Genomic DNA, 24370 nt, shown 5'->3' with positions numbered 1-24370 from the left:
TCGGCACCCTCGGGAATTAGTGCAGCTTCCAGCAGGGGAGGGACCAGGTGTCCTCAGGGGGTCCCTTCCAGCCTGAGTTTCTCTCTGACTCTACGATATTCAGCATATTTTCTTAAGAACTCTGGGACATAAGGGTTTGCTACACTATGGAGCCCAAAGGAGTCGGTTCTGCCTGATGCACGGCCGGCAGCAGCACAGGCTTGGTCAGACACCGCATGTATGGGGAGTGAAAAATTACTGAACAAACTGCTCTGCTTTAGTGCTAATTAAATCTTTCTGCAATTGGCTGTTAAAATGTTATTTCAAATAGGCAAACTTTAACCTAATTATCAACAGCTTACTGCGTGTGATCGATAAGTAGAACATCCACAAACAGAGAGCAAGGCCCGGCCTTCACCAGGCACCGAACAAAGACAGCGCTCGCTGCACACACCTGCCAGTTAGCCACCCACGACAGCCTCACAATTTGGGCCCAGGTTACATTCCAGGACTGCCGTGGCCGTGCTGCCACCCCACACAAGGCAGGGTGACTGCTCGGCTGCCCCTGGGCTCCCCTTCCCTCCAGGGCCCCCGGCAGAAGCCCCGTCACTGACCCGTGCCCGGGGTGCCCACGCTGCAAGCACGGCAGGACCAAGGAGGTCACCGGGAGAGAGGAGCCAGGTCTCTAGCTCAGGGTAATTCCATAAGCTTACTGCGCTGTGACAATATGTACATTTAAAGTTTTTAACATTTTAACTAGCATTTACGAGTAGGTTAGTGAAGCCTTCCTGCCTCAGGCGATGGCAGCAGGCAGTCACAGAGCGCCCAGAAGAGGCAGCGTGCAAGCAGCAGTGAAAGCAGCTCCTGGGGATCAAGTGATGCCAGTGAGTATTAATATGCTGAAGTTCACAGAACCTTGGGAACTGGATGCTGTTAGCTAAAGGCATTGCTTGTATTTGAGAAGTAAAATATCCTTCATCCCTTCACACCTGTATTTTTTTTTCCCCTGTTAATTCCTTTATGAGATTAATGACCTTCCTTTATTTGCAACAATATAAATCAATACCTGGTAATAGGTATTATGGTTGCGTAAAGGAATTGCAAACCAAAGGAAAATGTTCCTGCTGGAGAATTTAAAATGATGTACTGACAGTGACAAATGAGAAACTGCTGAGACTGATCTATGGTCCTACGAGAATGACCAAGAGCACGAAGTCAAACAAACTTCATCAGATAAGTGATGAAAAGAGTTAGCAGAGGGAAATCTGCTACCTAAAAAAATGCAGCAGTACCTTAAACGTGATTATGTCAGTACAGGTAAATGCTCCTATGTCAGGAACAGAAGCTGAAATACAGGAAAACCCACCTGGATGTAAGGAGCAATGTCTTCCCTGTGAGGGTGGCTGAATGCTAAAGCAGGGGCCTGCTAGGTGCCCCATGCTAATGATAGCAGGAGAAAACCTTTGGCATAACAAAAGCCATAAAAGAAACATCTCAAAAGAGGTGACAGGTGCATGTACCTTTCAGAACTGCTCCCACACAGAACCACACAGCCCTCAGAGAACCCGTCAAGAATGTCCCCACCCCTATAGCTCATTTAGCAAATCTACTTTCTTTTTTTTTTCCACTGTGTTTTTGAACATGCTAACAATTAATTGTAGATGTTAGAGCTGATGTTAGACATTAGATGTTCTGCATTGCCCAGACAGGAGGGGCTGGGGCAGCGAAGGAGAGAGGGAAGCAGGAAGAGAGAAGAAGGAAGGCTACCAAAGATGTCTGACAATGTCCTTGGTGTGCTGATTTTCTTCATAAACCGATGACAACACAGTTAACCTCCAACCCTTGATCAGGCCAAATGGCTTTAAAAACTGTTATAAACCTTTCAGACAACTCCAATGACTCTTCATTTTGTCAAAAGTAATACTATTTGCTGCCAGTGGTTAATACATTTTCCAGGCTTAAAAGCAAACAAACAATCTTGCAGGACATGGCAGAAAACATTTTTTCTGTGTCAACAACCACCATTTTCTGCAAAAGAGGAATTTTGGAAAGGTATTTTAGGGAACAGCTGCCTTTCTTCTAGAACCTGAGACCTCTATTTAAAAAGTTCATTTGAATACAGAAAATATTTGTTTCAGAAATGTAAAAGAAAACAAAAGGCTGAGGTTTCTCTGTAAGTTGTGCAGAACCCAGCAGAAGTGCCGCTTTTCATGCAGGTACATTCAAAAACGAGGCAGCAAAGGAGAGGCAAAAACAATGCCAACCACAATTCTCTCCCAGGGTGTGACTGCTTCGCTCCTTACACCAGTGTCACATCAGCTGCAAAGATGAAAACTAGAAACACGCCTTACTTTGGCATATCCTTCTGCTAGAGAAACTGCTTGTAAAGCTCCTTTCTCCCTGCGGCATCTTGCACTATTAACGTTGAAAAGCTGGATGTGATGTAAGGAACATTTGTATTTTCAAGTTTAAATTGTGTTACCTGGATTTTCCTGTGGCGGACTGTGATCATTAGCCCTTTTCTGCAGTGCCATGTCCTCTCAGAAAGCTGGTGCTGGCATGAATGTGCTTTATCCAGCATCCCTGGGGAGGGAGCAGAATCTGCCAACCAAAACAAAGGCCAGCCTGGCTCCTGGCTGTGCGATGCTCCCTCTGTTCCTAATGTGCTCTCTGGGTTTAATTCAGCTCCCAGCTAGTGGTTAGGGGTTTGTCAGCCAGCACACCCCAGTGCCTCTTTCCCACATACTTGTTTGGTTTTCAAACAGCTTTGTTTCTTCCGAGACCAGCTTTCAAGAGTACTGCAAGTAACACTCTATTATAAATCAAGTGCCATACTACCAAAAAGTGTAGCTGTACTGAAAATAATATTATTGTAAGATGCAAAGATTGGCTTTATATCTCAGTTCAGTTACAAAGCAGTCAAACCCAGCCATACCTGGAGGATCTTGTCGCCAGGCTGGAGCAGGCTGGATGCTGGTCCGTCAGGCTGAACCCTAGTAACAAAGATACCCTATAAGTCAGAAGTAACAGAGGTTAGGATGCTATCACCAAGAACTAGTTCCCAAAATACAGGTGTCTCCCTAACTGCTGCTCTGGTGGATCTATATACTCAGACAATGCTCTAAACCTAAACTCCTTTTTCAATTTGTAGGTAACCAAACAACGGCAGTGACTTGTAGCAGCTCTCCGTGACCTTCAGCCAGTTACCTCCAGATACAAACATAATTGTGGGTCATTTGAAACAGATTCTGCTTCACAAAATAATGTGCAATTGGAATAGTTTCTGGGCATAGACAAGAGTAAAAGGATTATCAGGAGGTTAATTAAAACGGAGCAATGGTCTGTGGCAACTTCTCTTAATCCATTGTCTGAGGAAGGAATGACTTTGAAAGGGTATAAATCATTAAATAATGAAGAATATTTCTAGATTTGAATTTAGAATTTCTGTAAAATATGTTAATAAAACCCCAAACCAAAGATTGAGTCCTGGATGATGAATGCATTTGAAATAGTACCCATACAGCTCATGCAGTCCTGCACATCTGCACCCACAGTCTCACTCTCTCTGCTGTCCTTACCCTACTGCCGACGGTGAGCTCCTATAAGCAGCCTGGAGCGTGGGGCATAGGCTACATTTTAGCCACTTACATTGCTCAGATAGACACCAGGGGAATTCCCTGCTTTTTATCATCATGCAAATCATGCATTTGAGGGATTTTGTAGCCTTCCAGAGCAAGGTACTGTCCAGTATTTCTATTCACCTCACAGAAAGCTGAGCTCCTGCAGAGCAGACGGATGGAATTCTATCATGCTTACATTTCATCCACACACCATTAATGTGTGACATAAGTCTGCCATTCAAAATGACTGCTTCCGTGCTTTCTACTGCTTTTCCTGTCCTTCCCTCTTTTCACAGCACCATCAGCACGTCATGGCAGGGGCACATCACCGCGCAGAGGAGGGCTTGCTGCCATCCCCACTGACTTTGTCTTGCAGACAGAGCAGTACCATGTGTATGACTTAAAACCATCACAGATGACTGGCATGTATGATGAGAGACAAGGTCACCCTCTTACTGCTTCTATGACATTCCAAACATGGTAAATCTGATATAACGGCATAGGAAGCAATGGTTCAGTGTGATAACATAAAACCTTAACTGTTAATTCTTTCAATATAAGCGCCCCATCACTACCTTACACATAACTTTGCATTTCTATTACTAGCAAAATTAAGTCTATCTACAGCTATTACTGCACTGAATGTGTTACCCATGTAGGCACATTCATAGTTGGACAGAGATTCTTCTTAATAATTTCAGGCAAATGATAGACAACAGAAGTATAGCTTAATTCTAACATCATACATCAAACTGAAAAAGGGACACGACGTTATAAAGTGTAATACCAGTGTGCAGTCTCAAAAAAGGACACCAAAAATGAGTACATTTTAGGGCTTAATCATTAAAATGCCTGATGGCATGTACATTAAAGTGAACTATCCTTTAAGTTCAAAACAGGGATTATCAATGATAAAATTGAAAGAAAGTAAGATTGCGTTAGACTGATATTTTAAAGAGCATTTTACATTTCCTATTAGAATCTCTTGTAGTTGAGAGTGGTGGGGAAATTATTTTTTTAATTTGCATGCAGATCTCAAATTTTTGATACAAGATGAAGATTCACTTTTATTTTCGTCATTTGCCAAACATTCTCAGTGTTTTTGTAAATTATGACTGCCTCCTGAAACTGAATCCAATATTATCAAAGAATATAAACTATAATAATACATTTAACTTAGAGGTACCCATAGGCTTCATTTTCTAACAAACTCCTGTCAGTTTTACTGCACGGAACAGATGAACTCACAGGTCTAAGCAAGAGTTTTCTAATCCTAAAGCACTGTATAGCTGATAATCACCAGATGTTGTATTTTTATTAGTCATCCTTCCACTGACTAAAGAGATTTATCATCCTCTTAAATGTGTAATTCCCAGAATGAATACTGAGTGTCCCTGGCCATCATGTACCATAGTGGTAATTACAAACTAGGAGATTGCTTGTCATGGTGTTTGTAAGCCATCACTGCTTATCTCCAGGCCAGGTTGTGGTCCAGGCCTATTTTATTTGACACCCCTGCTATAGACCCTGGTATTTCAGTTATCCAGTGAAGACAATGCTGTTTTAGCATTCCAGTGACTCTAGTGACAATTTAATCAGGGCCTATACTGAGTCTTGAAAGAAAAAAAGCGAAAGAGATGATACTCCAGAAAACACTCTGAAAAATTATCTTACACATGGGCTATAAGCTGGACACCCGGACACCCATGTGACTTCAGGTTTGATTCTCTTGTCTTCATTAAGCAGAAAAAAAAGAAAGCAAACACTGCTGCCCTAACAGAAAAATGCCAAGCATGGGAAAACTTCTTTCATTTATCACAACAGCAGTGCATAGAAATGTCATTCATGGCATCTATGTCTCCTCTATATGCACTCTAAAATAAAGCCTATTTAGTGAGAAATTTATTACTTACCTTATCAGAAGGTTTGAATGGATTGCCTTGTCCACTTATTCCACCACTGATACTAAAACCAAGGCCAGGATTCTTCTCTATTCTCACACAAAACTAGGTTAAAAAGATACGGCAAGATAAGTCAATGCCAACGCTACCTAAACAATGGCTACCTAAACAATGGCATCTTCTTCTCATACAGTCCCTTTTACCATTACTGAGCTGAGCTGACCCTCTCAAAAGCTGTTTAGCGCAACACAGTAAAACGTAAAAAAAAAAACGTAAAAGCCAGTAGAATACTGTTACAAAATGAAAGTATTTTAATTGTTTTAACATGCTGCAGTGGTACTATGATATTCACAACACTGTGTCTATTTTTGCATATATTAAAAATTTTATTTTCAAGGAAAGAAAAAAAGGACTCTTGAAAAGACAGTTCATGTTGGCCAAATTTTTCACTCTCACTTGAACTTTGGGTAAATATATGCCAGCGAGAAGGGAATCTGCCCATACATAGACTTCATCTTGTGCACTTGTGTTGTTCCAGAAGGTGTCGCACAGGCAGCACCCCTGGGTGCTATGCAGGTGACAAACACAAGCAGTAAGTAACCTGAAGGTCTTCAAACCACTGCCAGTTTTAGGGCCAGGGCCCCAGTAGCTCTGAGCACCAATGGCTTTTCCAAGTGCCTTACTACAGAAAATAGTGCTGAATCTTATCTTTTAGTCAGGGTGAATTTAAATGGCATTGGCTAACTTAATATAAAATAAAAATTACTTCAGTGCAGCTTAATGACTACTCATTGAGCCAGTCTGAACACGTACCACAAGCCACGCAAGCAATTGTTTCCAAATCTCAATGGTGTACTCAGAGACTTAATACAGGCTGCTCCTGACATGGATTGCCCAACATTTTACTCAGGAGAAAGGTTTACTAATGATTTTGAGCCTTACTCCTCATGTCAGGTGCCTCATACAGTTGTTGTTGTTGAAACCATTAAGGCCAAATATAACAGGGATAGGACCACTTAGTGAAGAAGCTGATCAGCACCCGCTACGTGCGGCTCGGGGAGCGGAGCTGCCGCTGGCCTTTTTGGGCGCTCAGCTGCAGCAGCCTGTACAAAGCCGAGCAGATCCGCACCTTGCCAAATACGCTGAACTGTTAGCTCTGAGCTAGGTTACGGAGGAATTGGTAGAAATTCAGTGTGCCCCAGTGATGTCAGCTCTGGACAGAAACCTCGGTGCCAGACCGTGTTGCTTGGTCAAGCCAAGAAAGAATGGTGTCAGAGCCTGGTGCTGGGAAGGACAGAGCTGCTTGCCTGCCTCTGTGTGCCTCACGCTGTGTGGCACACCTGCCCTTAATGCCCCAGGCTCCCTCTTACTGCTATGCACAAAAGAAGGGAAAATGAAGCTTTTGTCCGTGTTACATTATGCTCACACTTTCCTACCTGCTCCTGATAGGCGTCCGTACTTCTCTGCCCCTTGGTCTGGATGAGACACCGCCCCGTCTGAGGTGCTCGAGAGCTCTGCGAGGAGGGGATCTGGATAGGCAGTGGTGGCTGAAACTGCTGGATGGTCACCTTGTTCATGTTTCCTTCGTACTGCTGCTCGCGGCTCCGGTGCTGCAGGCTTTGTGATCCCATTAAGGTCTGGATATGGCTACCTGCCTGTGGGGAACGCAACCCGTTAGGCCAGAAAGTCAGGAAGCTGCAAAGAAGCAATTATTACAACTTACAGAGTCAAGTCAAAGCAAACCTCTTAAATCACATCAGAGGTTTGTCTTTTGACCACGACTGGAAACAACTGTGACTAAAAGCAGTGAGGATATGTACAGTGCATTTGGCAGCTCTAGGAGAATAAAGGGAGATTAGCCAGACAGAGTATGTTTTACGAACAGAAAATAGCTGTTTCCTCATGTCATAATACATGATTCTGCTCCAAATATTTCTTGAACTGAAAAAATGCAATAAATTGAAACAGAGTGCACGCTGAAGACATTGTAATGTTTTGTTTGTTTGTTTGTTTCTGAAGCTAGTTTGGAATAAGGTTTATGCCACAAATACAGATATTGTCCATTGTAGTGTGCTGTGTACAGAAAGCATGATTAATTAAATTAAACTTGTCCTAGGAAAAAATGTGTTCCTTACAAAATTTAATTAATCAAATTACCAATTTCTATGATAATTTCTACCAACCTGAAACTCTAATATTTTGCAAATGTAAGTGAAACATTGAATTTACATTGGCTTGATATTCTGATATTTTCATTAAAAAAACGGGCAATTACTGCCATTTCTCTATCCCCTCTGCCCCACTGCCTTCCACGTTTTCAGCAGTGATCTAACCAGTGCGGTTTGCGTTTTGTATTCTATTCCTGACATAGTAAACTTGCATACTTGCTTATTCTTCAATACATGTTCTCTATTTAGGCACATGAATTAGATAAATATTTGAGACAAATCTCTGCAAATAAAAATAAGTCAAGACAATTTTACACTTTTCCTATATACAAGATTGAGAAGTTGCTTATAAATAATTGCACACAACTTAGCTGTAAGGGAATGAGCAAAATTCCTGCTCCATTGTATGACCAAATATTACCGCCTCCATGAATTGTCACTCCATCGCATTGTTTTCAGATTACAGGCACTCATCATCCAGCAGTTTTATTTGAAGAGCCTGAATGTGAATGAGCATTATGACTGCACATCTCAGTATCTAAAAGTGTCTTTGGATGAATGGAGCTACTTAAACAGTGCTTCACATCGAGTTAACACCAGCCAAGGGCACAACCACATCTCCTCATCAAAGTCGAATCCTCATTACCTTAGAACCTTTATGATCCTGGTGGAAGAGTCACCAGTGGTGAGACTGTATTTCAGACACAATTAACTTAATACAGCAAAAAATCAAAACAATTCTTACCCACTGGACATTCACCTGGCCTTGCAAGTTATGGCAGCCAGGGCATTAGAATTATTGCATGTTGTCACAGCAAAAATACATCTGAATGGCTTTTCAAGGTTTGTCTGCAGAATACATCATTAATACAGATGCAGTTGGAGCTACTTGAGTCACTGAACACTGAAAGACACGCAGTTCCTGCAGTGACTGCAGGCAAAACTGATTTGCTCTGACGTGTTTTTTTGCTGACTATATTTTGGCAAAGAAACTAGCCAGAACAACTAGACCACATTTCTGGCAGGTCTGTATCTTAGTACATGAGAGGGATAGTCCCAAAGTGAGCAATGGCAGAGAAATCTGTTACGTCTTGTACCCAAATCTTCAATGCCCAAACTCCTCTGTGCTAACAGACATTGATCAGCTCACTCCTGGAAAAGCCTGGTGAAGTCAGTCTGTGCTGTGAATATCCCACTTTACAGCTCAGAAAGATCTACTATTCTTCCAAGATCAGAAGGGAAGAAAAATGCCCAGGACGGACTTTTTTTGCTGCTCTTTAACTCCCCAGCAGCACCAGGCTATTCCCGCAGCAGGTCACTGAGTCTGTGTCACCCTGAGCTGTGCAGATCCACACCAAGCAGGTGACCGCATGCAGCAGGGCTCTGTGCTTTATCTTGTGCCAGGCTGCCATCGCAACAGGATCCAAAAAAAGCAGAATCTCATAAATTTCACTGTTCGACTCAGATATAATCCCAGTGTATCCACCACAGCATACACAGCAGGTACACTCTCTGCCTCAGAGGAAGACATCTATTTCAAATACAAATAAAATTGTGCTTTTTCACTGAAAATCCTCAAATCTTCTTTACCAACTTAAAAGACCTACGGGTTGAACAACAATTGCTGGAAATGAAACAGAAAGATGCTCCAGCTTCTCAGTTCTGGCTAACAGATACACTCCCAAGTCTGAAAGGGTGAGAAATGGTGACCCGGCCACTTCTGTGCGTCCCCATTTTGAGGCAGCTGCCTTGCTCCAGTTCCATAGCACACGCTTCTTCCACAGCCGCTGAGCCTGTTAGAGCCCATGCAGGGACCTCCAGGAGTTTGCGTGGCCTCAGCCTTCATGTGATCTGCTGCCATCCCGCAGTACCTGCAGAAGAGCCCAGCTACTACGGTCCAAACACACATCCCAGACCTGGATAGCTCATCTTCTCCCAGGACCATCAGCATGCACCCAGGTCGGCTGAACTGACGGCCATTCATTTTCCATCTTCATCTTCTCACTTCGACTACTCTTTTTCATAAGGAGTGACTTCCAGGTTCCCTTTTGGTGGTTCCCCCCTGCCACACTTCTATCCCTTCCCTTTTTTCGGAGAAGCACACAACTCAGAATGTAGCTGACTTCTGTCTCATTGACTTGGCAGAAAAAGTGGGTCTTCCAGGAAGTATAAACACTGTAGTCTTTTAGTAAGTCAGTGGATTATTCAATTTAAAGATTAAAATATCCAACTTCTCCGTAGGAGAGCGAACTCATAAATTATGGGCTGATTACATAAATGATCGTAGTTAAATTAAAATAAAACTGGCATTTAATCTCTAGTCTGAACAGCAAAGAGGACAGAAATAAGCACTCACGTAATATATAATGTAGTGACTACTGCATAGTATTCCCAACCTACCTAACATACATGAGTAGTATATGCATACTACATTAGCCTAGGTACACAGTCTATCCATTTACTGTACATGCTCTTTCCCTTGGAATAACAAGTCCCAATTTTTCTTCCAGTGGTTTCCCAAGTACAGCTCTACCATGGGCTGACCCTGCTCTGCACAAGCCCATTCACAATGGTACTATCGTGTTACTGGAAAACCACAACATATACTACAATTTATATTTACATCATTTAATTGTTCCTTATGTTGAACTTTATTTCTATAGATTTTCCAAGTCTGACTTCAAATAATTGCAGTATTTTAATGCCCAGATGCTGATAAACCAAGACACTCCAGGTGACTTCACTGAAAAAGACATTAGCGTGGTTGTACCAACACACTGCAAACTACCTCCTGAGGATGGTGGGTAAACAATTTTCAGAATTCATTTTCTCATTCCCATTAATAGACTTTGTTTGAAGAGATCATATCGTGATTTTGTGTGTATTCGTACTGTGGCTCTTGCTGGAGGTGGATAAGCTGAAAACAAATCCTTTTCTTAGAAACGGAAATTATTTATTCTGCAGAAAAAAACTTTATTATGCAGACTGTTTCCCCTGATTTCATTTGTATTCTGTACTTTATTTAACATCCACCACAAAAGTTAATTATTTTCAGCTCAGTGTCCAATATTTACAGTATAATTAAAGTAGCTGACAGCGGATGTAACGATGGATTGCTCCACTGAGTTAAGCAGATTTCAGTACAGCTATGCAATGTTTGTACTTACCACATCTGAGCAGCGAGACTCTGAAATATTCAGAATGAAACAGAATCTGCAGTTTCTTATTATAGTACCACTGATGATGCACAAATGAAAGACATGGACTTGTATTAGACTGTGTGAATGGACATGTGCAGGCTTTATCCCAGTATATGTTCATGAAGATAAGGAGTAACTCCTCTTAAATATCTCATCCGGGTTTCTTGCATACCACAAGATAACGAAACCCTTTGAACATCTTGGCTGCCAGAGACAACTGCAGCAAACAATGCCAAGGCACTGTCCTCTTTACCCTCCTGTACCTCGGGCGGAGCCTCTGGGCTGCTCTAGGTACAACAGCTCGCAGCTCCCATCTTTAAGCACTCCTCCTGCATGCGTGCAAACTATCTCGTCATTACATTTTTGGAAAGGCAAGGGCTAGTGCTGCTGAAACTGTCTTGGATAAACAGATGTGAAGCCAGTAGGGAAATATTTGCTTCATCAGTGCTGACAGTTAATTAGACTGCAGAGATGATCAATGTGCACATTATGATTCATAAGACTTTACTTCATCAATGAGCAGGACCCATCTCCATACAGTTAACAATCAGTGTAATTATCATTGCTTACACGTGCAGCTCCACCTTCTAAAACTGATTGCAAACAGTTCACTTTGTCAAGATCCTTTATTCTGCAGCTTTATGATGATAATATCTAAAACAGGCAGTTTCTCAGCCAATGAACAGAGCCAGGTCGGGCTGGGAGACAGCAGCCAGTGTTTTCACAGAAACTGGCCGGATCCCAACACTGTACCATCTACTGCCATGAGGTACTGGAAATTAGACACCCTTCTAGTTTATCAGCAAATGGTGTGTGCTTAGGATGTCTCTGCTAAAATGTCTGTGACAATCTGGACAGTGAGCTGCTCCCCATCTCAACACATTTGTTGTGTGTTGTTGTTTTTTTTTCATGAACTCAAGAATTTAATTCAAATGAAGAATTTAAATGACGTATTTAGAGGACAAGAGGGGGCTGATGGCTGTCTGATACATGCAAGAATACACCTGCTGAACCAGTGTGCCCACTTCACACACTAGAGATGTACTACTAGCATCTGCATAAATAAATACAAAAATGGGTAGCAGGAATGAAAACATCCTTAATTCATAGCAATTGTTCCTTTAAACCTTGAGGCAAAAGCAAACCCCCAAACCTGTCCCCATTACCCTGTGCTCCTCCTTCCATGGATTCCCCAGGAAGCGAAGGGAACCGTAGCCGTGCAGCCGCTCTGCTCGTGCCACTTACCTTCTTGGTGACGGTGTCGGGGGGCACATCCCGCCGCCCCAGCGGGTAGGGGTTCCACTGGCCACTCACAGGCACCTCGTCCTGCCCGTTGTCCAGGATGCTGCTCTGCTGCGACGGGGTCTGTTGCAGAAACGGTAGGGCAGCCTTTAGTCACTGGCAAAAATTCTCTCTTCACGCTTATTTCAGTCATCAACCCAGTTAAACTGCAGCACACTATTGCTAAATGGAAAGCCTCCAGTTCCTATGGTATTTCATTAACACGTAATCACATTGCAGTGGGACTCTCTGCAAGTTAGAGATCTTGAGAGATATACAGTGAAAATAATGAGCATAATGAATGATGAGAGAAAAGAGAAAAATCATTTAACGTAGCTCCTTATTTCAGAAAAGTAAATTTTGGTGAAGTCACATACTTAAACTTGCAGTCTGCCATTAGTTACTTGAATGAAAAGTTTCTAACTGGTCATTCAAACACCAAAAACATTTTACTGAGTACTTGCCATGAAGATTAAATTATATGCTTGTATTTTCTTAAAAAAATATTCCCCATAGCAGCAATATTGGACCTATGAGTACCGTGCCTCAAGCAGAAGGAGCTCTGAGTAACACTGCAGGTTGTACACTGCTCACAGACCTCTGTCTAGGATGTGCTGGCTTTGTTTTAGGTTAGCAGGACATCAGATGCACAACAACAACCAGCAATTAAACTCCTTCCTGAATATGAATGGACATAACACACATGCAAGGTTTCCTAAATGATCTCAGTACTTTCTCTTTTCCACTTTTCTCTCCTTCAGTCATGGTTCTCATCACTTTTTCACTCGTTACTGCACTCCTGTTTTCAGTACCTTCCAGGGCATGTGTACCTTTGCTGTCCCATCCAGCTTTTCTGTTATCTGTCTCTGTATAGCTGGAAATTTTCCTAACGTGGGTATGTCTTTTTGTGTCAGACCTTCCAAAATACCAACATTATACTACCACTGACAGCATTTTACATTATGCATTATTACATTATTATTATTATTTACATTATCATTTATATTACAAAAAAAACATCCTTAATTCCAATCATTATTTAAAAAAAACAAGAAATCTGATATTATAATTCTCTCATCATTCAAGAAGTCCTCCAGAAAAAAATCAGGAAAGATGCGATTTTCCTTGTATTAAAATGCTGCAAACATTTCCCCTGTTGAAAACACAGACCTCCCCTTAGAGCTCTCTTTGCACATACTAAGAAGGGAAAAATGAGACCAACCCCAGCACTTTTTCCACTGGTGACCCCTCCCAGCTCAGCGGACCCTGTCCTAGTGCCTGACACCGCAGTGCTGCCGCTCTCTGGCAGCACAAATCTCCCTTAATGCTGGCTAATGTGGGCCCAGAGCTCGGCCGCATAGGGACAAACGCGTTTGAAAGAAGGGCTGCCTGAGTGGGGGCCAGTTTGGGCCCAGGTGCTACAGACTTGTGTAGACTTGGTGCCTACACAAAGCCCCGGATCAGCCCCTCTGCCCTGTTTGCTGCACGCCCCTACGTCCTCATCCAAAGGGGGCACATCAGCTGAGAGCCGGGCAGCAAAGTTCTAAAATGAAGAAGTACTATTGCAAAAATCCGTGCTCTGAGGAGTAACGAAAAACAAAGGAAAAGAAAGGAAGAAGAAAGGACATCATCTGTGTGCCATGAGTCAGCCTTCCAGACCCACCACAGAGCGAGATGCCCAAGGCTGGGCTGGAAATGTGGTCGCCTCCCTGCGAGAAGAATTGATGAAGCACGTTACGTGCCCGCAGCCACGCAGACACCGAGGGATTGTGCGGAGGCAGCTTCCTACGGGCACTTGTGTTTTTTCTCCTAAGTGATGTATGGGAATACGCTGATTATTCCTGAAGGGGTGGTGCTGTACACTTCTGAGACTGAAATGCACCAAACCACAAACTTTTAAAAGAATTGTGACACAGATGCCAACAATTCAAAGCAATCTTCTGAAAAGTGGTTCTTTTGTTACTGCAGACAATGCTGGGCCTTTTTGATAAGCAACTGACTAATCTGCAGAGGTGAGTTAACACTCAAAAAGGAAAAAAATATATAGAGGATGCTTTCTGAATAAAAAAGAAAATTCTGTGATAAGTTTTCATTTTCATTTTCTGCAGTAAAACGAATTCATTTACTTGCAATATCATTCATTTACAGAGCTTGGATGGACTGCAAACCAGTAAAAACTACGTGCTTTTTATGTCTAGGTAAATAATGAAAAGCAGCAGTTTAACATTTTATACATGCAATAGACTCAATGTAATAAACTTTCCCAGTTTAAGTAATTCATATACTTGATTTCCTGATCTTCCACTGGAAAACTAGACCTCACTCATTACTCTCCTGAATCGAGGCCACAAGAAAGAGGAAGAAGAGGTAAATTTGAAGCTGCTGTGGCCTGGATTCATTGAGAAATGCAAAATGCTTTAGAACATGCGAAGGAATAAAACTGATCAACAATGAACATTCAAATAATTTGTTCAGCAATAGTTTTACCCCACTTCCCAAACAGTACAGTAAGAGAATACACCCCCTTCATGCATTTCGGCATCATATTTTATATGGATATGTAGCAATGAAATGCTGCTGAAATATAAAGCAGAATAAATTCACATAAGGCCACACCAAAACATGTCCAGTTTCATGCCCTAACCATTTTCATGAAGTTCCTCATATATCCATATTTTAATATCCATATTCATTTATACTTTAAAACTGTGAAGTATGTAGGACCTTATTCTTAAATGTGTGTACAAAAATACTCCCAATGTTTGGAGCTACTGTTGAATGAACTCCTTTCAAGGACTTGTGACAAGAATTCCTGTATACCCAAACAGACAAACAAATTCTTTGAAAGAAAAAAAACATGACCAACACTGGAAAGCTGTCTACGTCCAAACAAACACACAGCTACGGCTAAGATTTGACCTAGATGTCATTAACTGAACAACAACGGAGAAGCACACACTAACACTTGGACTTCAGTCCAGGGACAGCTGAATGGTTGCCGCAAATGAAGATAACAGAGTATGGAAAGTTACAGCAGGAGAAACCCGACAGTGATCTATGTGTAGTGTGTGTGTGTGCACATTGTTAAACTATCACAAGTTCGTTGAAAATCCAGTGCGCTGTGTATACCTGCATTAGCTAAGAAACACTACTGCCTGCCCTCCGGCCAGCAAGCGCAATCTGGTCTTGCTGCTGCCCCTAAATTCTCTTACTCTTGTATGCAGGGTTAGATCTAAACTCTTACATTGGGCACTGAAACCTCCTTTGGGAATTCACCCTGGCCAGGCAGTGCCTGGCACAGCACCAGCTGGCTCAGGCCAAACGTGCCTGCGGCCAGCCCAGCAATTAGCAGCACAGATGATGGCATTTCAGTGCCTGGATCCGTGCTCTGTGACCATTTAATTACTTACAGAGATGCAGCTAATTTGTACCAACAGCTACCGCGGCTAATGCAGTAAGGCACAGAGCAGAGCGATGCTCGCTGTGCTGCTTCTAGCACTGCTGTGGTGCCACTGGCCTTACGCACTGTCCCCACAGCACATGCACGGCACCTGGCTGATGCTGCGACTCCGGCATGGCCACACACAACAGGGAGCATGGGCTCAGCATCTCCTCCCTGATATGCAGATATTTCAGCAATGTCCCTCTCTGGCCTGCTGTATGTGCTTTTCCTACCAAATATTTGCTTGTGTATAATCGTGTATGTATGTACTTATCAACAATACATCATCCATAGCTTAAAAATAGAAAAAAAAAGAAAAGATGAAGAAAAATATTTCTGTGGGCATTCCTCCAAACAAAAGTTTAACATTAGTTTAAGTGTGTTAGGCACCTACTCGTAACATATCAGCTATTACAGCATAATCAATTAATGTTCAAATGTCCATCTCCTGGAGACTATTTAACTGCAGGTCAAACATTTCTACATCATTTTTTCTTATTTTTTTTTTAGATTAAATAGTAACAAAACAAAACATGTTCTTCATTTCTATGCACAGATTAAGTCATTTACAAAATATAATGATTGCATCAATCTAACACAAGAGCAGAAAGCAGTAATGACAGCCATGTGAGCTACTTAATCCAAAAAGCAAGATTCTTAAAAGATTCCAGGAAAACTGTGTTACTATCATCTTTGCTTTTTGGATTGTGTATAGTATAAGCATGAACTATAGGCAAAAGCTAAACCAGGAAAAAGCAAGGAGTATTATGAATTTATTTTGTAATGCTGGTATATGCTGGCTATCCCATACTTACTTTCGGTAGAGGTAGCTCTTGAAGCATTTGGTTTTCAAATTTAGATTTAGTCTGCAAGTTTAAAGTCATGCTTCTGCCGGCATGCATTGCTGAAAACCCTCCAGAGTGCAGCATGCCAAGGCTAACTGTGTTGTGTTTGTAAGCAGCGGTCTGAGTAGAGGAAACAACCACGTGACAGGATATGAACACACATGCTCCTTGAATCAAGTATCACACATATATGGTTAATTTCACAAAGTTTTAGTTTAAGCAAACAAACAGTACCAAGAAATAAATAGCTTTTTGATGCATGCACTGAGTCACACGGAAGCAAATACATTGCTAGTTATACATAAAATGGATACCATAAAAGACTTCAACGCTGACAGCAGATGAAATATGTTGTTATCTGTATTCTGAAAACTGCAGCATATAACATGGTACAAGTCTTTATTTTGCAAATATGGCCAAATTTTGGTATGTCTGCACAACCACGGAAGGGCCAGAAAACATATCTAGCATAAAGGAGTATCAATGTCAGAGAACAAACCCTCTGCACCAAGACCCTACACCGCTGTGCGCGCTCTGTGGGGGCTCCCAGGTCCCCCAGGGCAAGCCCCTGGGCGCAGCACAGCACGGCCTGGCACGGCAGCGTGAGGCTTCTGCAAGGCAGTGCCTGGGCATTCGTTCCCTGGGCAGCCCCTGCACCAGGCAGCCCAACTTTGTGGAGCTTTGCTGGTCTGTGCCGCAAACAGCTAGAGGCCAGCTCTCTGCCTCTGCAGGGATCACTGGGAACTCGACATAACCACCGGTGTCAGCTTTCCACGAATTAAAATACTTCTTAGGCATATACACATTGTAAACTACGTGTAAAGATGTTTCTAAAACATCTGGAAGTGTTTGTTTCCACCAGAAACTTCTCTACTTGGTCTGCTCCATTTCGGCTAGATATTACACATATTCCCATCAGTTTCACATAACTCAAGGAAACTAGCTGAAGTAAGGAAAAAGCTTCAGCCTTCAAGCTAATGTGTAAAGTTTACCCATTTGATCCTTAATGGTATTTTAGTATGCATCACGTCGAGCAATTGGGAGGTATTATAAATATATTAACACCAAACTCATGGATATCTAGCATAAAATACGGATATGGACACATTTTGCAACTAACTTATGCATTAGACCACGGTAACTTTTCACAATCACTTCAGATTATGAAGTAAATCCAGATTCATGAAGTAGGCCATTAAATAATCAAAATCATTATAGAAATCATGCACTGTAGTACTTGTATTATGTTTTGTATTTATGTTTTGAGGGTAAATAAGCATAACTTTCTACTGCTAAAAGGAGTAATAAGCATATTCCTTGTTAAAAACAGTGGCAATATATATCCAGTAATATTTTTCAGTGTTAAGAGAGAGCTTTAGATCCCCTCCACTAACAGCAATACGGAAGCTAAAACACTTTTTTTAAAATAAACTTTTTATCTGCGATGTTTTCATTTATTTTGTTTTTCTGCAAAGATGTATCCAGCATCTTCTAATGCTCTCAAATCATTACTGAAGTGGTGGACTTCAGCAGCATGTTCACATCTGCTGATAAGGAGAGATTTTTAAATGTTTTTTTTTTTTTTTACTTCGGACAGTGCTGCGACAGGCACTGAATTAGCACCATGCGCCGTGGTGCAATACCCGCGCGGAGGCCGTGTGCCAGCCTCTGCCTGGGAATGCCTCACTCCGGCTGCTTTGTGCACCCACAGACACCTTTGCAGGCCAGTTCCTCTGACACCAATGCAGGAATTTCATTACTGGGAATTCTGGTGGTTACCACTGTACGTGCAAATAGTTTGAAATACCAAAACACACAACTAAAGGCATTAATTGCAGAGAAATGCCAAACATACCCTGTCTAACCTTCTAGCTTCTATATGTCTAAGTAGCTGTTGTCTCCAGTCAGCAGGCATTTTAGCACAGCTCTCATTTCCCTTCACAGGGGTAGGCCTTGTCTTTATATCACTGTTATCGGAAGGCTTGTCGCCATAGTTACCCAAGTTATAGTCTGATGGTATCTTTTCCAGCAGAGCTGCCATTGTAGGCCTCGCTGAAACTGGCCTGGTTTGAGAGGTACCATAACTCTCTGTACTGTAGCTTCTTGCAGACAACGGCCTCCTTTGTGTAAGGTTTTTAACTGGAAAGCTGCCAGTCTGGGCTTTCACTTCTTGGTAGGAAGGATGCTCGTCTTCGTACCTGCCATTCCTCTTGAGGAACTGAGACTCGGAGACCGAGATGCTGCTTTGGCGCTCCACAGCTCCTCGGTACGGAGGCCTGCCATACCTATCGCCTGGGGGCAGCTCATGGGGCTCACTGACCCTCCTGAACATAGACATCTCGGTGGAACTGGCCAACGAATCCGCTCTCCTCAAGAAGCCTGGCCGAGAGCCCTGGCTCACGAAGGGGGCACTGACGGCCTCCTCGTTGACCGATGGCTGGGAGAAGGAGAACATGTGCTCGACAGGGGGGTAGCCGCGGTAGGCCCTCGGGCTGACCAGCTCCTGGGGCAGGTTTTTACTCTGCTGGGGAATGTACTCAGGGTTGAGCTGGAAAGGTGGTGGTAACCTCTTCTCGGCTGTGACCTCCACTGCTCCCTGCGGGTTGAAGCTTTGGTCAAACTGGTAGACCTTCTTTGTCACAGACGACTTCTGCTGTGGCTGCACCTTGACGCTGCCGTAGGTCAGCAGCTCGTCATCCAGCATGGGGACCGACTGGCTGCGGGACATGCTCAGCATGCCATGCTCCGGGCCCAGGAGCTTGTCCACCCTCTCGTGGGCTCCTACAGTATCATTACCAGATGCATAGTTTTCTAAAGGTATATTATAAACTTTGTATGTTCCAATGTCTATCTCATCGATACTCTGTGACTTCTTAAATTTGTTAGTTTTTAAATCCCTCATCATTGGAGACAGCCTTTCTGTGCTCTTGCTGATCGAAATAACACTTTTAGAAGGGTCTGGGCGACAGTGTATATGTGAAAAGACATTTGTGAGACTTCTGTTAGCATTTGAATCGTGATATTCCCATGCTATTCCTGGAGTGAAAGTGCTAGATAATTCAGGAGACTCTTTGATATGATCTTTCCGCTCAGGCAAAGGGCTGGTGGTGGGGGTGTTTTCCAGTTTGGAAGGAAAAGCTGTCCTGTCTTCAAAAGGACTAGGGGTTCTGGTCCAATTTTGCCAAGGATTGGGAGGAGGCACTTCAGATTCGTGTGTGTTTCTGAGCGTCGGCTGCTCCAGCTCCAGAGGAATGCCAACTATCCTGTCTTGTCTAATTAACGGCCTGCGCCCATGCGCAGATGTGCTTCTAGATTTCGTGCTTAGGAGAGGGTTAGCGCTAGGGTTCTCCACCGTGCTCTCCTCTGCAACGAAGCCGGTGTTATCGTAGTGCGAGCTATCATTCCAGCTGTCGGTGAAGGTGTCGCTCAGGGGACGCCTGTCGTTGCGCTGTGGCAGGTTTCCTGCCGGAGCAGATTCCCGCTGGCTCAGTAATGGCTTTGTTTCAAGGGGCTGTGGAAATGACTGCGCCAGCCTGCTGAAATAAAACAAAATTAAATAAGGTAAAATGCCCTCTATTAGAGCACAGAAACAGTCAGCAGAAAGACAAACTTATAAAGCAATTTAATATTCTCCCGTCCATATTCAGGCCCTGGGATCGTACTATGAGATGTGCACTTATCTCACTGAGCTGGCATGAGTGTCTGCAGCAGTTCATTGCACTGGAGCACAGATGCTTTAAGTATGTACACAGAGAAAATAAGAAGTGAGTCAAAAGTCCTGGATGGATCAACACCAAGTTCATATATAAATCCAGCTGAATATATTTTCTTACTGTAAAAATAACCTTCTATGAGTTGCAATTTATTTTTTTTAAAAAAACAAAACTACCAGATGCAGCTTGTGCATCTTCTCACCACCAAGATGCTATGCATCTCCAGTAAGCAGGCTCCAGCCTTTGTTAATGGGGAAGAGCCTGTGCATTTCTTAAGACGGAGCTACATTTACGTGACTTACAGCAGGAACAGACAGGGCAGAGAGTTCCATGTATGGTACAAGAGTGCTTTCAGGTTGCTGATGGCCAGTGCAGATTACAGCTTTCAATGAACTGTATTGCAACTGGAGGTCCAGGGCAGAGCGATGCTCAGGACAGCATGAATACGAGACACATGCACTCTGTTAGCTACACTAAACTATAGCCAGCTGCAGCTCAGGACCACACAGAACAGAATAATTGCAGCTCAATTACTAGGCGCTTTTAATGCATGGCTATAGCACACGGTTGAAAAGACAGCTGTAGAATTACTGACATTTATAGAGTATGAATGGGTGGCCAACTCTCCACAGCCTGGGCTGTGTATGACTATGTACACCTCAGGATAATTGAGGTAAAATGTTATGATTTTGATCTCAATATCTTAACAGACAGTACACGATTACTTTGAATGTGTATGATAACATAAGACAAAAAGCAGTTGGAAGCTGTGTTAAAGAAAGAGGATCACACCTGTTTCCCCACAAAGAGTATTCACTGCGTCTTTAGCTGTTGTCTGCAAGGACCCCATTTTAACATGCGCATTGGAGGACCCTGAGGAAGCCTGGGAAGGGGAATAGTCTGAGTAAGTGCCTGAGGAAACGCTGTTATTCAGACAATGGATCTTATCTGCTTCAGACTCATCTGTCGACTCTGAAACAAAACACAGCACATGTTTTCAGGAGGTGGTGTTTGGAAACTAAACTCCAGAAAAATGCATTTTCAAATAGATACTATACACATATATGTGTGTGAGTGTGCACAAATACATACACAATATGTTTTAAAATCAGTGAAGTGCAGAATACATTAAGTAACACGTCTATCTATGTGCATTACATATGCTTCCATCTAGCAGGCTGTAAGTCAAGTTAGTACCTTTCTTCTCTTTACCCAGAAGAACAAGCTTGGGTGGGTACAACGGAGTCTCTGGTATGGAAGGACGAAGTTCACCTATCCTCATCTCACTGGCAGGATGTCCAAAGGCATCCTGAGGAATACAATAATGTAGAGTAAACACAGGAAACAGAAACCACTTCAAAGTGCAACGAACAAACATTTCAAAGCTTTTTTTTTCATGAATGTGACAACACACCGAAACCCCACCATACGGGCAGAGATTGTCTAATTATGATGATTTGTCAGCTGAAAATTCTAATTAGTCCTACAGAAATACTTGTAAAATTATGGTGATGTGTTCATTCTGAAAATGTGTACAAAACAGATGGAACTCGTAAGATACATCAAGGCCGTGTAAATATTTTTGATCAGGCAAAGGTCACAAAAAATGCAAGCTGCCAGCAGAAATAAATAAAAATTTTGAATAAATATTTACTTATTATTTCAGGAATAACTGTTCCTCACTCATTTGTGGCACAAGTCTTTCCACAGATTCAGCTCTCCTTATAGCTATATTTAATTCAATTACTTTGTCTCTAAAGAGTTTTTTGCTAAATTAAAATGATTCAGATTTCAAACACTTCTCATTGAGAGTTTAGCAAATCTTGACTCTCTAAGACTTCCTGCACAATTGTTTTGCTGTTCTAGCCAGCAATAGGATACAAACTGAAAATAACATGAGTTGAAAAGTGGAAAGAAAGCTAGATGCGGTCTTAGAAAGAGACGTTTTAATTTAAAGCTTTTAAATTGGGCTCATAGGATAGCTAGAAGAAGGGAACAAAGACACAAATAGCCAATCTGTGGCATTTCTTATGCCATCACTGGAAAAAAGTGATGGAAAAAAGTTCAGAAATAAGAAAGATGCTACACCCAAAGATAGGTGACATGGGGAGACAGGGTAGGGGAAGACCCTAACTGGAGGAAGGACAGAGGTAACCCTGCTCTCAGGAAGGATGAGCAACACAGGAAACCCACGCTGGGGGAATTAGTGCATGGGCTCAGGGGAACATCACGGAGAGAGAACTGATGGAGATGGGCACAGCAAGACCGGACGGTCATGCTAACTAACACCAATGAAGATCCTTGTGGGAAGGGGCAAGAGAAACACACGTTGTCTTGGAAGCAGGAGGACGAGCTGTGGTTTTGTAAAGAGGATGCAAGCTGGGGAAGGAGGGTATCTAGTAAAAACGAGGATGTGTCAGAGAGGTACTAGGAGAAAATCCATAATTAGTAGCAAAAATTAGGAAGGGAATAGTTAGGAGAAGTATATTTAGGAAGAAGAACTTTCACTAATGGAGACAAATGAGGATTTCTGACATTATGTTGTTAATGGTACTCCAGTGATTATGGGTCATATGGTTTTGCAGAGAGAAGTCAATAAAGAAAGAGATGCAACATTTAGAGAAACAATTAAAAATGGAGTACCAAAACCAAAAATGCATTACCAAAATGTAAAATTCTACAACATTTTAAAACTTTATTTGATTTTACTCATAGGGTGAAAACTTTGTGAGGTGTAGCTCCATTAACTGCTTTTGAAATAACAGTGGAAACAAGTATTTGTTAAAGCATTTGCCATGTGATTTATCCTTGAAGAACATAATTGGATTTAAGAAACAGATATTTTAATCCTTCTACCTTTGGTGTACTACTGGAGGTAGCACCATACCAAAATAGCAAAGAACAGGCATCTTCACAGCCCATTTAATTAACTCTGTCAATGATAACATTTAAGTAAATACAGCTACATACTGATTCTTACATGATGTAATATAGTCAAGACTTTAAAACACTTTGATACCCAGAGCTCCCTTGTGGTGTATGGTATTTCTCACATAACAGTATTGATGTACATACAACTTAAAGTGAGCGATAGTGCAATAGCGTTTTTTCAGTGCAACACAATCATTTCTACTGCAGTGTAGCAAACTTATCATGCAAAACCATTTTTGAAAAATAACAAAGTGCATAGCATTCACAGAATGTGAAATTCCCCACTTTTGAAGCATAGTGTACGCTTCGATTTTTATTTTATTTTTTCTTTTTGTACCTCTGAGCTTTTTGTATGCTCTTCTTTCTCCTTCCTGTCTGGGATTTCCACAGTCGATTTATGAGTGTTGTCTGTATCAGACAGGTGACTCTTATGGAACTCTTTACTTTCTCTATCTTGCACCTAGAATCCCAATATTGTGCCATGAAACTTCTAAAAGTTATAAGCTTAAAATAAAACTACTTGCTGTAAGATAGGAAGAACCAGCAGTTCCATATTTGACATAATGGTGAACACAGGTTTTTATTTTAGTTGCATGATTTCATGAAGTTTTCTGCTATTCCTTCTTTCTTCTTTCCTTCTTTCTTTAATTTACTTTAGCCTCTAGTCTAGCTATTCCAACAAAAATCTATACACTTTTGAAAGAATTAGTCTGGCACTTCTGAACATACCATGAAAGTGAAAGATGTAAAAAAACAAAATCATATGCCATTTACTTTTACTCTGCTTAACAGCACCCTTTTTCTTACAAGCCCAAGAACAAAAGGGCACTAATAGAAAAAAAATATATATTTTTTTAATAGGACCACTTGCAAGAACAAAGGAAAGAAATAGACACAATTGTGTTTTCTGAGAAGCTATTCCTGAAGAGTAACCACAGAAAGATACAGGCAGAGGAAAGAAAAATATGTTGAGCTGTTTCCCAAGAGAAAATACATGGTAAAACCCAGCAAAATAACTGGGAAAGAGAAATATTGCCAATTATTCATGTTGACAACACAAAAACATCAAATTAAAATCTAGAGAGCTGTGATTTTCAAAATAACCTAATTCTGAGAGTCTGTTTGCAAAGAACAGAAAGCTTCTGAATAGAGCAGACCTGGGCTCTGTGCAGATGCATCATGCATAAGGTAAAGGCATGGAGGACCATTAAGGATGGATCTATTCCAAACGAACAATTAAATATACGTAGAGGGTTAGCAGCACTTCTGAACTGGAGTAGGCTAGGGCAA

The 24370-nt window shown here is 42.0% G+C and overlaps 1 protein-coding gene across 1 annotated transcript in view; it reads right to left on the bottom strand.

Annotated features, from left to right (window-relative positions):
* Window positions 1–24370, bottom strand: part of LRRC7 (leucine rich repeat containing 7) — a 119352-nt gene that overhangs the window by 683 nt on the left and 94299 nt on the right. The window contains 9 exon segments of the mRNA XM_040564939.1: window positions 2915–2989; window positions 5513–5605; window positions 6937–7155; window positions 12114–12233; window positions 16407–16556; window positions 18292–19969; window positions 20942–20960; window positions 20963–21121; window positions 21347–21458. Of these exon segments, the coding sequence (XP_040420873.1) occupies window positions 2915–2989; window positions 5513–5605; window positions 6937–7155; window positions 12114–12233; window positions 16407–16556; window positions 18292–19969; window positions 20942–20960; window positions 20963–21121; window positions 21347–21458 (2625 nt within the window).

The sequence above is a fragment of the Cygnus olor genome, chromosome 8 (assembly GCF_009769625.2).
Source record: "Cygnus olor isolate bCygOlo1 chromosome 8, bCygOlo1.pri.v2, whole genome shotgun sequence".
In the NCBI taxonomy this organism is placed as follows: Eukaryota; Metazoa; Chordata; class Aves; order Anseriformes; family Anatidae; genus Cygnus; species Cygnus olor.
The sequence above is the reverse complement of the archived record's forward strand: the minus strand, read 5'-3'. Positions and strand labels throughout refer to the sequence as shown.